This window comes from Phyllostomus discolor, chromosome 8 (assembly GCF_004126475.2).
Source record: "Phyllostomus discolor isolate MPI-MPIP mPhyDis1 chromosome 8, mPhyDis1.pri.v3, whole genome shotgun sequence".
NCBI lineage: Eukaryota > Metazoa > Chordata > Mammalia > Chiroptera > Phyllostomidae > Phyllostomus > Phyllostomus discolor.
Window position 1 is genome coordinate 17,735,922 of NC_040910.2, and position 15,934 is coordinate 17,751,855.

General features: G+C 39.4%; 1 protein-coding gene across 8 annotated transcripts in view; it reads left to right on the forward strand.

Moving 5' to 3' along the window:
- Positions 1–15,934, forward strand: part of DCLK2 (doublecortin like kinase 2) — a 129,661-nt gene that overhangs the window by 17,726 nt on the left and 96,001 nt on the right. For all 8 annotated transcript variants that reach the window (XR_004904585.1, XM_036031872.1, XM_036031875.1 and 5 more), the window contains exon 2: positions 50–384. Coding sequence is in view for 7 of the 8 variants with exons in the window: in XM_036031872.1 (XP_035887765.1) it covers positions 50–384 (335 nt within the window). In the remaining variant the exon portion in view is untranslated. The remainder of the gene's footprint in view (positions 1–49; positions 385–15,934) is intronic.

A 15,934-nucleotide genomic window follows, 5' to 3' on the forward strand; every position in this document is an offset into this window, starting at 1 on the left:
CTGGCATGGTGGGGACGTCACGCTAATAAAACTGGTTTTTGCTTTTTAGGTGAGAGTTACGTGTGCGCGTCGAACGAACCATTTCGTAAAGTTGATTACACCAAAAACACTAATCCGAACTGGTCTGTGAACATCAAGGGTGGGACCACCCGTGCCGCGACGGCGCCCTCCTCGGGCAAGAGCGAAGTGAAGGAAAGTAAAGATTTCATCAAACCCAAGTTAGTGACTGTGATCCGAAGTGGCGTGAAGCCCAGAAAAGCTGTGCGCATCCTTCTGAACAAGAAGACTGCTCATTCCTTTGAACAAGTCTTAACAGATATCACCGAAGCCATTAAACTAGACTCGGGAGTGGTCAAGAGGCTCTGCACGCTGGAGGGGAAGCAGGTGAGACGTTGCTAGCCCTTAGCTCTCGGTCTTACTGTCAAACGCTCCTCAGCAGTTACGTGTTGGGCAGTATGAACTGCGCGATCTGCTAGCTGTTCTTGCGGTTGTCCTACTTGAGCGGGGGTTGGGGGTGGGTGTGTGTTTGCCTTTAACACGAACAGTATAAGCAGCTCACCTGTCTCTTTACCCAAGTGCATCAGAAGTGCAGATGGGGAAATCTACCCATACTTCTGGTGGTCCCTGGAAGGGACAGGTACACTTCTGAGGGGAAAGTGTAAGGGGGGTGTTCGTTAACAACAAGAACTCTGTTGATGAGTAGTCATTAGGGGTGTGGGTAAACCATGGGGGTCAATATTATTAAAGATATATAAAGCATTATATTTAATATTATATTATAATTCAAATATATAATATTGGATATATTAAATATTACATTACAATTCATATATCTTTATTAAAGCTATATATAGATTTATGGATATAAAGATATTAAAGATATTTAAAGATAGAATTTATTATATCTTTAATATTAAAGATATTTAATATTTTTAGAAAAGCCTTTCCTCCTCATTCACATATAATATGGGAAGTACACTTAAAAGAAAACACTTCCATAGGAATGTCCATATGAATTTCATAGGGAAGAATGGAGGTGATTAATCAGCATTTCTGAGAAAAATACACGAATTACACAGGAAAATGCATGCCAAATTATGGTAACAGTATACTGGAAAGTCTAATGGGCTAAAAAAAAAATTTGCAAATTGTAAGAACGCATGAATAGCAGTTACACAAATATCGAGTTTTGCTACAGTCAGATTATCCTTCCTCAAAAGAACCATGTGGTTTCTGAAAGGTATTTTTCTCTAATTACAATAAGGTTAAATTGTTTATATTTACATTGTATAAACATAGTTTCCAGCATTCAACTTGTTTCTTCATTTCATTTTGTTTCTTCTCTTGAAAATAATTTATGTTGAAGTGTTTGGCTCATGTAGTGCTGAAAATGAATAATATGAAACACTGGAACAGTTTTCTGGGGGGGAAAGTAGTTTTCTAAGACTGGATCTAGTTACTGGGTTGCTTTATGAATCATTAACAAAATTTTAAAAATAGGTTCTAAAAATTCCAATAGCCTATGGTGAAGTTACGACTTTTCTTAATTAATTAAATGAATGATTAGAAGAACACCTGCCCCAATACAGGTGCATAGTATGACTGGAAATAGATGCTTTACAAGTTGAATAAATAGCACAGTAAAACACAAAACTCTGTACGATTTACTCTGCAAGAAAGGGAAAATTAACTAGACTACAAGACAGGAGACTTGATAACTCAAGTAGCTAATTCTTGGTGAGCACAGGGAAGGCAGTAACTATAGAGACATATTTAAGATGCCTAACAAAAGGAAAAGTGAAAATCATATGTGTGTGTCACATTAGATAATGTAAGTGTCACATAAACAGTACATGCGCATGAGATTTAAAGAATTGAAACTCAGGGCCCTGACCGGTGTAGCTCCGTGGGTTGGGTGTTGTCCACAAAGGAAAAGGTCGCCAGTTGGTTCTGCAGTCAGAGCACATGCCAGGTTGTGGGTCTGGTCTTCAGTTGGGGCATGTATTAGAGGCAACCAATTAATGATTCTCACATCGGTATTTCTCTCCCTCTCTTTCTCCTTTCCTTTCCCCTTCTCTAAGAATAAGTAAATAAAATCTTTAAAAAAAATTGAAACTCAGATTCAGAAATCTTCAAATGAATGTTCTCTAGGGAAAATTTAAGTGAAATAAAGAAGTTGCACATCTAATTGAAATCATACTCATTGAAATTTTATAGTTATCCAAAAAATTATATTCAGAAGGCCCTAGACTAGAAATATTTATATGTAAAAATGTTAACTAAAGCACCAGTAGCAACCCCAAATTATCAGCATATTAAAGAATAATGCACTGCTATGAGTAGGATTTATGAGAGGAATTAGAGGGTAGCTTACTATTAAGAAACTATTGCCAGGACCAGGTGGCTCAGTTAGTTGGAATGTCATAACATACACATAAAAAGGTTGTGGGTTTGATCCCTGGTCAGAGCACATACCTAGGTTGCCCCAGTGGGGGTGCAAACAGGAGGCAACCAATTGCTGTCTCTCTTTCTTAAATCAATAAACATATCCTCAGTAAGAATCAAAATTAATATTTTTTAAAAAGAAATCATGTTAATACATGGGATCTAGAAGATAAAGTTATTGCACATGTAATCCCAAGAAGATGTCACAGAAGGATTTGACAAAACACAAAATCTATATTCACTTAGGGATTTAGCAATAAACACGGAAGGGGAGCTCTCTAACAGACTAAACAATCCTCTCTCAAAGAAAAAGTCTATGTGTTGGTATTCAAATGAGATACCAGAAGTGTTTCCTTGATGATCAGGTCTAGGTTAAGGAAGCATGATAGCACCAGTATTCAACATTCTTCTCTGCGTTCCTCCTGATTTTTATTTATAGTTTAATTGCAATTTCAATAAGAATCTAAATGAGTTTTTGGGAGGTGGCAGGGGGGATACCTGACAAAGTGATTTTAAAAGTTAATCTGGAAAAATAGGCAGGAAAACTTTGGAAATAATGATTAATGAGCTCTCATGCTACCAGATATTAAATCACCATTCTCATACTATACCAAAAATAAATTCCAGGTGTTTTAAAAATATAGATGTCAAAATGAAACAAAAGAACTAAAGGAAAAGATGTCAATAGATATGTTGAAATTGGAAAGGATTTTCTAAGCATGAAAGTAGTGGAAAGATCACAAAGGGAAAGGTTGGTTACAACATAATAATCAAAACTTTCTAGATATCACAGCAAGGGCATGTACTTTTATATTGTTGTAGTAGTTTAATATGAAAAAGCATACTACAATGGTGAGATGAATCAAAGCTCAAACAGACTATTTGAAAGGTAGAATTATAGATACTAAGTATAAAAAAGTTCAGTCTCACTGAATATGCATTAAAGCAATGAGATATTAATATTTAGAATTGAATAGTTTTTGAATAAGAAAATGTCTATTATTTTTCAATAGACAATGAATTGGCATTGTCACAGAATGATGGAAGTGTAAATTTCATATCCTTCATGGAAAGCAGTTGGTTTTGTACAACTATACAAATGTTCTTACTTTTTGAACAAATAAATTAACTTACAGGGATTTATCTAAATGACCTGAGATGCAAACATACTTATGCATGAGAATTCATCCCAGCAATATGAGCAAAAGATTGGGAACAATTTAAAATCCCTAAAGTAGAAAACAGTTAAATATATTACCATACAAATTCATAGCAGTGGCCAATGAAAATTATTTTTGGGCGACTATGAAGACATGGGATAATGTTAAGTGAGAAAAGCAAGAAAAAAAAAACACTCTGTAGTATGGTTTCAATTTTGTGTGAAGAAAGAAAAGGAAAGTAGAGGAAGAATTTTTTTAAAAACTAATTCAGAAGGAAACACAATTATCGTTGCCATCAGAAATCCAGTATTTGCTGTTTTGATTTCTACTATTTCTCCCTCATGTCTATTTAAAAAACAAAAATTCAAAAGCACTGAGAAAAGAACACGAAGACTGATTTCAATCAGACTGTTTAAATTAACACATTGTGACTTAATCCTTGAAATTTTGGCATGTGGCTGTAAAATGTTACCAGCATCACTTTTGTCACTATGTCTAAAATTATTTCCCCTGTGGAAACAGAAGAGATACTTTTCAACTTTCTAATAAAACTTCTTTGGAAAAATTAATATATTGTATTTTTAATAAATGCAACTTTGGACATTGTGTTTTCAGAGTGCCAGGTATCCTTCAAGGCTATAGTTTTCTTGGTGCTGGTCCAACATCTGTCCCGTAGGTGGACTTGCTATTTAAAACTTCATCTGTTTTGTAGTTGATATTTATTATAAAGGGGACATCAAATCTTGCTTTGAAGTAGCATAAAAATTTGCCTTATGCTTAAGATTAATGCACATCTTTAAATGGGCAGTGCTCATTCCGATTTTATTTTATAAATTGATTTTTTATGGGTATGTAAAACTATCTGCGTTCCAAAAATTCTCCAGAAAAGGACAGCCTTGCTCGGCTGAAGAGAAAGGAATGAGAAGAAAACTACGATCTGTTCATGGGTAGCTCCTGCACGAAAGTTTAGGCCATCTGCCTCAACTTCTATGTTCCTTCTCACTCAGATTTGTTGTTTTCATCTTAAAGCAATGTGATCGTCAACACAAGCATAGAGATCAAACAATTCATAGGCTGTTCATTACCAACAGTCACTGATTCCATCCTGACACCAGTGTTAGGTTTTGTTTTGTTTTTGTTTTTTTTCAAATTTTGCATTAAGCTTGAACATTTTCTTTTCTTTTTTTTAAGATTTATTTATTTTTTTAGGGAAGGGAGGGAGAGAGAGAGACACACACACACACACACACACACACACACATCATTGATCAATGTGTGGTTGCTGGGGTTCATGGCCTGCAACCCAGGCATGTACCCTGACTGGGAATCAAACCTGCGACACTTTGGTTCGCAGCCTGCGCTCAATCCACTGAGCTACGCCAGCCAGGGACCAGTGTTAGTTTTAAGGGCCGTGTGCCAGTGGCATTCATGCTGGTAACACAGTGTCCCTTGACTCTTCTCTTCTGTCAGATGGGTGACCATGTCCTCCTGCAGTGCTGACTCCATTGACAAGGTCTGACTTGGTCAGTAGTATAGCTGACTCATATATTTTATATCTCATGTAAGTTGCTTCAAATAAGATCAAGTTTTGGGGTTTTATGCATGTTAACTCTTGGGTTTTCTTCAAAGTAAAGCAGTGATTCTCCACCCGGTGCATTTTGCTGTTGGGGACAGTTGGCAGCGTTTGGAGTCATGTTTTGATGGCATGCCTGGGGACAAGGCTGCTCCCGGCATGTAGTAGGTAGGGCCGAGGCCAGGGATGCCACTCACCATCCCACAGGACGTGGGACAGACACAGCATCATTCTTTGGAGTCTAAGACGTCAGTGGTGCTGAGATTCAGGAAATCTGGTGTAAAGTTAAGTGAAATGGTTGGAAAGGAAATGATACTTGTTTGAATATTAACTTGATCCATTAGGCCACATGCTCAACTTTATTTCAGTGCTTAGAGATTTTCTCATAGCCTGTCCACTTTGTATCTAATTGAGGCAAGTGTGCTAGAATGCCATGGTTTATAGTCTTGATTTTCCTGGATTTCTACTTGTTTGTCTTGGTTGTGTGAGGCTGATGTGCAGTTGGGCAGTGCGGCTTCACAGAGGGTTAAAGGAAGACATCCCAAGTGGTTTGACATGTATTGAAGGTCTAAAAAATCATGATTTACTCTTGTGGAGTTTTAAGTATTTAATACTGTAAAAAGTGATGTCATGATTATCAGTGGAAAAAAATGCACAACCTGTATATTTATAGATGTCATGGCTAGAAGAAAAAGACCCGTAAAGATAAGTCATGACTATTAAGTGACTTTTTAAACTCACAATTAATTCGGATTAAATGCTTTACTTTTGTTTTTCTTTTACCAATGAAACCTTGAAGTTTTAAGTTAAAGGAATTGTGCGGACAACAAGGCTTAGTTCTTTAAATCTCAGAAGTCAGAGTGACTTTCTTATAATAAACTGCAGCAGTGGGCTCCTTTTTTAAAAAATGTGTCTTTATTCTGTTAAGGGACTGAAAGGTCCAAATATAGATTTTGTCCACATGTGTAAAAAATTCTAACTTTTAGCTTTCCCAGAAACAGCAGAGTTTTAACATAAAAGAAACATATTTAGTGGAATTTTGGAACAAGTTGATTCTTGTCATGGGCAGAGGCAAAACAGACTCAGAAATTGCTGGCAGTTGGCGCTTTGGGGGTAAAACACTTCCAGACTCTGGGACCCCTGCCAGCCCGAGGGTGCCCACGGACAGCGGGTTCTCCTTGGGGATCATGGAGTGCCTCCATCTTATCAGTCATCCTAGGGTCTTTGAAGGCTTCCATCCTCACTTTTATAAAAGTTCCTTTCAAGTAGCATAATATAGACATTTTGTACCTGGCTTTAACTTTTCTGGCATCACAGTTTTCTGTAAAGGTTCATTTCTGTGTAACGACCTACCTAACCATTCTTATTTAAAACAATCTCTTCTCAAAAATTGCTCCATAGGAATCAAATGGTTGATGTCTATTCGAAAATATTTTCTACAATTCACTTAATCCTGATAGAATTTTTCCTTGAAGTAGATGAGGACAGAGTTTGATTTTGTTCTCAAATTGCCCCCAATGCATGCATTTTTTTTTTGTAGATAATAGAAATCCAGACAACTGTTTTGACTAAGTAGATGCATTCAAACCTCTGAAGCATGGGCCATCCTGACCTATCTCAACTAATAGAAAACTATCCCAATCAGGAATCAACAGACTAAAGGAGTAACTAGTGGGATTTTTCAGTGCAGCAGGAAGTCCAGGTAAAGAAAGGGAGAAAGCATTCCATTTGTTCTTTGATCTCTGATCTAAGCAGAAAAGGTTGGGGGATGCTTAACCTTTGTTTTTGATTTAATGAACACCTCTTTTCAAAAAGTAATCTAAAGAGTGGAAAGAAAGAAGAACTTTGTTGAAGTAAAGTTTTTTTTTTAAATTTCTCTCTAAGATTTTATTTATTTTTAGACAGAAGGGAAGGAAGGGATAAAGAGAGGGAGAGAAACATCAATGTGTGGTTTGCCTCTCGTGTGCCCTGCACCAGGGAACCTGGCCCACAACCCAGGTATGTGCCCTGACTGGGAATTGAACCGGCGACCCTCTGGGAACTCAATCCACTGAGCCACTCCAGCCAGGGCTGTTGAAGTAAAGTTTGTGTTTTGCCATTCTGGTATCTATTGTACAAGCACTTTCCCCCGACCCCTAATAAATATTTTCTCCCTTTGAGTGGGAAACTGTAGAAAAACCCTAAAATCCTGTTTGTAGTTACTGCAGCTGCAAAGTCCGTAATAGATGTTGGAGAAAAACAGTGTTAGGTCACAACAAATTATGCAGTTCAGGTGTCGGTGGGACAACGATGACATGACTGTGAACACTCCTGTTTCTTTATTCCTTTGCTGTCTATGCTGGAGTACTGCATGGAGCACAAGGATTGTGTTAAATTCATTTCACTTTTGTTATAAATGTATTTTTAGCGGTTACAATAATTAGTAAAATGTTTTCTGTTATATATTTCACGGTGCTTAGAATAGCTAACAGCTTAGTTAGCGAAAAGATCAAGGCCAGTCGCTTACTGTGTAAGGCACTGTGGTGGTGCTTTCTGTCAGTCTTCCCCATGCATCCCCCCAGCAACCTTGGAGGGAGGTGTTCTAGTTCCTGTTTCACACCGGGGGAATGGGAACAGAGAGAAATGCAGCCACTTATTCAAAACCACGCCGCCGGTGGAGCTGGACTCCCACGCAGGAAGTGAGGTCCTGGACCTGGTTCCTCTCACAGCTGTGCTGAGCCCTTGGGGGTCGGCTTTGTGGGGGTCACCGGTGGGGGGTCACCTTAAAGATTTTAAGGTGATGCAGTTTTACCTGGGGTTTATCTAAGTGTGGTAAAATTATTCTTCAAGTAAGGTCTGAAAAATGAAAAAAAAAATGAGGTCGAGGAATGATTATATACTTGACAAAAAGATGATGTGGATTTTATAGATTTAATTTAAAAAAATCAAAGACTACAACATCACAGGTTTAGAAAATAGAGGAAAAAAATAAATGCATTCATTCTATTTTACCACTGTTTTTATAATTAAGTATTCCTATCTGTATTTTCATATACATGTTTTGTTTTCTTCCTTAAAACTACTTAAGTAAAATCAGTACCTTTCTGCTAGGAAAAAATATAAACCATTGAGAGAAGTGCAAAAAGTAAACGTTTCTTTTCACATCTGCCCTTCTTCCCAAACTACATTCTACTTCTTCAAGGGAACCACTAATAACAGTTTTCTTAATGCACTTTACATACGCAAGTACATGTAATTTTTATATAAAGTGGTTTTGTGTGTAATCCTGTATCCTCTCCTTTTTCACTTAATAATTGTATTCTTCCATGTTACACAATCTTCGTAATTCATACTTGACCAAATAATGTCCCATTGGCTAGATGTATTATTATTTAACCAATTTCTGTGCATTTGGCTTTCTGGTTTTTCATTCTTTTAGTCTCCAATCATCTTGCTGTCAATAGATTTTAGCATGCTTTGGATCACTTCCTTTCTTTAGGATAGATTCCTTGAGGTCAGTTACTGGAAGAGACACTTCAGTATTTGGGAGCTTGAGAGATACCATGAAAGCTGTAGACAGAAAGTTGACCTAGCTGGCAGCACCACCAACATGGGCCCCGGTATTGCTGTAGCTGGGATGGACTTGACAAGGACCAGCTGTGACAGCCGCCACAGTGTATATACTTAATTTGTTGCATGGGAAAGCATACTTCCTGTGAAACTGAACCCCCCCTGCATTACTCTGACCACTTCTACCTTTGCTACTACTTTCTCCTCAAGAAAATAGTTCATTGAGGAAAGGCAGTTGATCTATGTATCAATTTTATATCAGAGGCTAGTGCTGACCAGCTAGTCTTGAAAATGTTAAGCTTAGTGGGGAGAAGAAAAAGGAAATCTTTTTAGCAAATAGTCCACATGTGTGGCTTAATCTTGAACTAAAAGACCCAATGTTTCACTTAATGTTTGCTTTATGACCTTTGTTGATGCCAAAAGTCCTATGAGTGTATTACTAGTATTTAGTGAATTCAGGTAATATTTGCTTTGTGATGTTTTGACTCAGAATCGAGTCAAGATTACTTGAAATAGATGCTTGGTAAGGTCAATTGATGGCTACTTTACACCCTGCCCACTGTGGCTCAGTTGGTTGGAGTATTGTCCAGTAAACCAAAAGGTCATGAGTTTGATTCCCATTTAGGACACCTACCTGGGGTTGTGGGTTCCGTCACCAGTCAGGGTGTGTGCAGGAGGCAACCGATCGATGTTTCTCTCTCACATGGATGTTTCATGCCCTCTCTCTCTCCCTCCCTTCCCTTCTCTCTAAAATCAATAAGCATGTGCTTGGGTGAGGATGAAATATATATAACTTTACAAGTTTTATTGGATTGCATGAAAGAGTCATTTTATTCATCATGTCTTGCGGTAATAACAAGGACGGGTGTAAACTCAGTCTCATATTTCAGAATGTGTACCTGATATAGGAAACTATTTAATCTAGCTTGCTCTTGTTCTACAGCCTGTTGAAATTTGTGCTGCTTCTCTCTCAGTTAAAGCCTGACTCAACACTTTGTGTATGATCAGCTCGTTTGCAGATCCCAGTGCAGATTCAAGGACCTCTGCTTCAGCCTCTTGTACTCTGTTCCCTTTAGTTGGGGGAAGTGTTTATTTTCAGTCTTGTAGTCACTGGCTTTCCTGTAGAGCAAAAGCTAAGCTTAACCATGGTTATCCACATTCTTAGGGTGCTGCCTCATAGAAAAGTAAGGAATCAAATCTAAACTGAAAATTGCTTTGTGGGGAAAACTGGTACGAGAGTCTGTATTTGTTTTTGTTTTTGTTTTTTTTTTCAGTAACTGATTTTTCTGGATTTCAAAATTAGCCTCATGCATTTTTTTTAAAGTAAGGAAGAACATCACACTTCAGACAGGGCAACTAGCTTTTATGGATACCCTCTGTATATTTTTAGCACATTTTAAGGGTGGTGCGATGCAGCTGCCAGACTCCCGGCGCAGCGTGTTGGGAAGCTCTGTGGCCGTTGGAGGTTAGCCTCCACAGAAGTTTGTTCTCTGAGCCGGGAGCCTGTTAGAAAGGAAGCAAGGCTTACCCAGAAGGGACCTCCTGTTTTTCCTCGTGCATTTCAGGTTCTTCCTGAGACTTGGAATAGTAAACATTTTATTTTAGAAAAAAATGTGTAGTGATTTATCGCAAGCTTCTGTAAATGGGAGCATAAAGACGCTTGGTTATATTTGAAAATATTGCTCTGCCCACATGCTAAGTCATGAAAACGCCACTGTACGTATGAGTTATGGAAGATATTTAAATACCCACCTATTGGTACTTATTAAAGCCGGCGTTAGTTACCTGGTTGTGTTTCTGAAGCACTAAGTTTATTAAACACCTAATCGTCTGGATCACCCACGTTAACATATTTTAGTGGTAAAATATTATGGCTGACCCATGCTGCTGTGAAAAGTGCAAATGAAAAAAGTCTCCTTTCTGTAGAAAGCAAAAGTGTAAATGGAAACTTGGAAAAACCCAGTTAGGTAACTTAATGCAGATTTTAACATTCCATGTCTTTTCACTTAATCAGGTAGTCCAGATTTTCACATGTAGATAAAAGATAACAGTGCTCAACTTTTTTGGAAGTTTTAACAGTGACTCTCACTTCCAGCGCATTCCCACCGAAGCAGCACCAGTCGGTGTCTAAGTCACTTCTGGAGCTTCCGGGAGTCGGGCGCGTTGTGGCCGGTATGATCTGTGCCCGGAGGGACTGATTCTATGCACTGGGGTCAGAAAATACAGACTGAAATTGGGTTTACATGCATTCATTTCACAACAGCATTGTAGCATCGAGTGGGACAAGGTTCATGCTCATGCAACGAGCAATGTCATTAATGGTTTTCAATGAGGGGAAAGTGTGCCATGAGTGCCAGCTCTTGCGGCAGGCGGTCTACACAGGTTGTCATTTATTCTCGAGACCACCCTGAGATGGGTATGTGGCAACCTCTTCACGCGAGGAGTGTTGCAGAGCCCAGCCACAGCGCCTCGGTCCTCGGGTTCCCAGTAGACTTCTTGGGTACAGCTGCGCTTATCTTGTGAAGCTGCCTCTGCCCCAGACAGTTTCAAACTGTCAGCGCTCATCTTCAAAATTCAAAAGAAGATCCATTTCACTATTTGATAATTGTTCATAATTGTTTACTACAACCTATCATATGGTATAATTATTTACTTTAGTCTTTAAGCTTGGCTCTGAATACTTCCTGGACTTTTCCCAAAACTTATATTCAGCCTTAAATGATAAAGAGTTTATTTTATTCCTTGGGTGGTTATGATTCCTCACTAACATTTATTTTGTGACTCAAGATACCCTAGATTTGGCCGGTGGGACCATTTTCAGGTTGGACCCAGTGTCTTTTTGACATATTTTAGGATACATAGGAAAGTAAGGGTTGTAGGGAGCCATGTCAGGTTCATAATTAGACCTGTAGCAACAAAAATACAACAGCAATTCTAAGTCCCAATGTCTCCTGTGGATCCTCTGTTCTCAGGTGTCTTCCTAATGCACGTTCTCTCCATGTGCATCTGCAGACACATGATTTCTCTTCATTGCACATGACTCCTGATTTCTGTGCCACCCTGTCTTTGTGTCTTTTAGCACCTTTGTCACTGAGCTTTAGACACTAGGGCCTAGGACATGTCTGACTGAGTTGCTGGTTATGGCCCAGTGCAAGAGCACCATCATAGGCCATTAGCATCCCTGTTCCTGACCTATAATGGCTGCTTTTAGAGAAACACTCAGTTTATTTTGAAGAGTTGCTGCGGTTTGAGTCATATGACTTTGTAAGCTATGTGCAGTGAATTTGGCTTATAAAGGGCTTTGAGTATTGGGGGCATACCGGGATTCATTGACTGTGTGAATTAGTGGTTCTTGACCAGAGGTGATTTTGCCCCTGAGGGGACGCTTGCAGGAGAGGTAGAGTAGGTAATAGGTGGAGGGCAGGGTGCTGCTGCATATCTCACAGTACATGGAACAACCCTCCACAACAAAGAACTGGCTGGTCCAGAACATCAATAGTACTGATATTGAGAAACATGGCCTGATTTAATGGATAAAAGAGGAAAGAAAAGGGGGTTTTGAAGGAAACATAAGTGGTTTTGGAATGGCCCGTGTAAGGGATGTAGGTATGTACATCCATCCGGTCAAGTGTAGATTTTTGAAACGAAAAAGTTAGCCAGGGGCAAGATTACACACAGCACACACTGCGTTTCCAAGGGCTCTAAACCTCACCCACTGGACTTTGAGTTGCCACTGAAGAATTGTAAGCATCAGATTTGAATCTTTAAAAGTTTACTCTGGAGCGTGTGAAGTGAGTTCACAAAGATGATCAGTGCTAAAGGATTGTATGTCCCAGGGTGTGGGAAGCTGTTTCCGATAATATTATCTCAGAGCTGTAATATGGTTCACAGCTTGTGGTTCCTAAACCCTGTTCCGGATAGGAGGCAGACATTTCTGAAGAAATCTGAGTTGTTTCAGAGGGTGAAGGTTTGGTTTTAGCAGGAAATGAGAAAGCATGAATCAGTTTGGTGGAGTCCAAATTTATGGACAGAAAGTATTTATTAGGCTAAAGATTATACTAAATCTTCATAGTGACTGGAAGGAAATGATAATTTTTTTTCAATTTTAAGATTTAAAAAGGAGGATTCATTTTCCCCTGTGCTTTTCATGTTGTCAAACTATGTAAGATGTTTGTGGCTGGATAGCTGTCAGCATTGTTATTCAGAAGTAATGCTGGAGTGTAGGTAAACACTGCCTTTTTAAAAACATTTTATTTTTGGAAGGGGAGGAAGGGAGAAAGAGAGGGAGAGAAACATTGATGAGAGAGAGAAACATCAATTGGTTGCCTCATGTGCGTGCCCCGACTGACCCCGTGGACCGAACCTGAAACGCAGGCATTGCCCTGATCAGGAATCAAACCAGTAACCTTTCACTTTGTGGGATGATGCCCAACCAGCTGAGCCACACGGGTCAGGGCTTCTTTTCTTTTTAAATTTACTTTTATTTTATGTGTAGTTGGCACACAATCTTACATTGGCTACATTGGCTACAGTGATTCGACATTTTTATACCCTGCAATATGAACACCCCACTAATTCTTGTAATCATCTGTGACCATCCATGTAAACTTACCACAACAGCACTGCCTTTCCTAATGTGCTCCTGGAACTGTGAATGCTTCCCCCCCCTTTCCCAGCAGACACCTGCCATGATCAGGCGATTGGTGACCGTGAGGCAAATTTATGTTTGGGAAAGCTGTTACTGTAAGGTGACAGTACTGCAACATTCTGTCCACAGTAACACACTTACTTAGAAATGACTTAAAAATATAGTTACCATGCCCACTAAGACACTTGAATACAAAGGTGCTTCTTGGTAGCAATAGAAAAGAGTACTTTTCCTTAAAATTATTAGCATGGCACAGAAAATAAATGGCCCAGTCTTCGTGAGTCTGTCATGATATGACCTATTGAAATACTTTATGATTTTTTAATATTTTAATATATTTTATTAATTATGTTATTACAGTTGTCCCATTCCCCCCCTTCATTCCCCTCCACCCTGCACAGCCCCTCCACCCACATTCCCCCCCTTTAGTTCATGTCTATGTGTCATAAGTTCTTTAGCTTCTACATTTTCTGTACTATTCTTGTCCTCCCTATTTTCTACCTACCATCTATGCTACTTATTCTCCGTACCTTTTCCCCCTCTATCCTCCTCCCACTCCCCTGTTGCTAACCCTCCATGTGATCTCCCTTTCTGTGGTTCTGTTCCTGTTCTAGTTGTTTGCTTTTGTTTTAGGTGTGGTTGTTAATAACTGTGAGTTTGCTGGTTTTTTTACTGTTCATATTTTTTATCTTCTTTTTCTTAGATAACTCCCTTTAACATTTCATATAATAAGGGCTTGGTGATGATGAACTCCTTTAACTTGACCTTATCTGAGAAGCGCTTTATCTGCCCTTCCATTCTAAATGAAAGCTTTGTTGGATAGAGCAATCTGTGATGTAGATCCCTGCCTTTCATGACTTGATTGTCAGCTGATTTCCCAAAAGAGACCTTACTTTATGATTTTTGATAGCTTTAAAAATATAAATGCTCCAATGCTTTAGCTAACAAGATGTATTATCAGTAATACATTGTTAAAGTCATTTATTAAAGGCCTATTCCTACTTTATTTTAAAAGCCAATAATAATGATTTGGCTTTTTATGCAGTTGTACTTGGTAATTCTCATGCTGATATAGCTAGGCTAATTTGGTGACATGTACAGTTTTGTATCGTTTACATTGTATAATGATGCTGGCTAATAGCTTCCTCAAACTCTATTTTAAACAATTCAGGCATCCATATAGGGAAATGAAAGAGCAAGGTTAAGTCTGTGGACTTTTTGCCTGGAAGGTTTCTATAAATATATGGATATAAATATCTATATATCTGTATTTTATATACCTATAAAATACACATAAAATTTACTTGTTAGGCAAGCGCCCAGTCTACCAGTCTACTTAATGAGTCTGGAATCCGAAGCAAAGCTGTGGCCTTAGAGTGTGTGCACCAGGAGTCTCCGAGTGCCGGCATGTGCAGAAGGTGGAGGGCATGAGGTTCCCCTGCTCCACCATTCTCCGGGCACTCACTCTCTCTTTGGTGGGGAAGTCAGAAATGCATGACGTGGTTAGGTAAGATAGAGGGCTGAGAGACATTGCTGTTCAGCTAAAAGACAAAAGTGTGAACCAGTGGAGCAGGGAATAGTTTGTGAAGAAACAGAATGCACACTGGGCTATAGCTGGGGAGACCGATGAAGAGAGACACTGCCCCCCCACCCCCAACCCCACACCCAGCAGCAGGGGAGAAGAGCAGGACTGACTGTGAGTGGAGGCACCAAGGCGGGGTGACAGCCTTGTCAGGATGTAGCAGGAGGTGAGTTTGGAGAAACTCGGAGCGGGGAGTTCACTTAAGTTCAAATAGAGGGCTCTGTGGAGAGAGGATGTCAGCTTTTGATGAAACAACAATGTAATAAAACTGTGCTTTGGGGTCAGCCTGTCACCGGACTGATGCTAAAATGGAAGGAGGAGCACCGCATGGCCAATCAGGGGCCCCTCCCCACAGTGCAGGAGTGGTCTGGAGTGGCATGGCAGGTGCCGGCTGAGGCAAAGATGTGAAGCAGAGAATCTGGACTGAGCACAAGCCCTGCTGTAACTGGGACCCCTGGGGAAGCTGGGAAGTGCTGAGAGCACCACAGGGCTTGGAGAGAGCTGCTCCAGTGCCTTCTACCCGGGTGCCAAGCCCCAGAGCTGCTGCAGGTCATACCCCAGAAATGCTTTAACGTCCTGGTTTCCTAAGGGGCCCCTAAAGGTTGAGCCAGCAGAAATATCGAGGACTGATATTGCCTGGAAGATTTTGTAGATATATACATGTAGATATATAGATATCTCTTTCTATATCCATGTGTGTGGCTTCTACACTAAGTTGATCGTTTTACTGAGGGTGACAGGGCAGTTTGTCATTAAGTGTGGGGTAGACAAAAAGCATTTATTTTCATCTAGGAATACATTAAATTAATTTTTTTAAATATCCACTTTATTGCTGGCCTGATGAGGTAGAAATAACATTTTGCTGATTTACATGTCACAAATGGCTTGGGTGGGAGGATTTTGTTAAGTAGATTATTTTTGTTGTTGGAAGGAATACAAACTATTTCTTGTACTTAAGTAAAATTTAAACCTAGTTT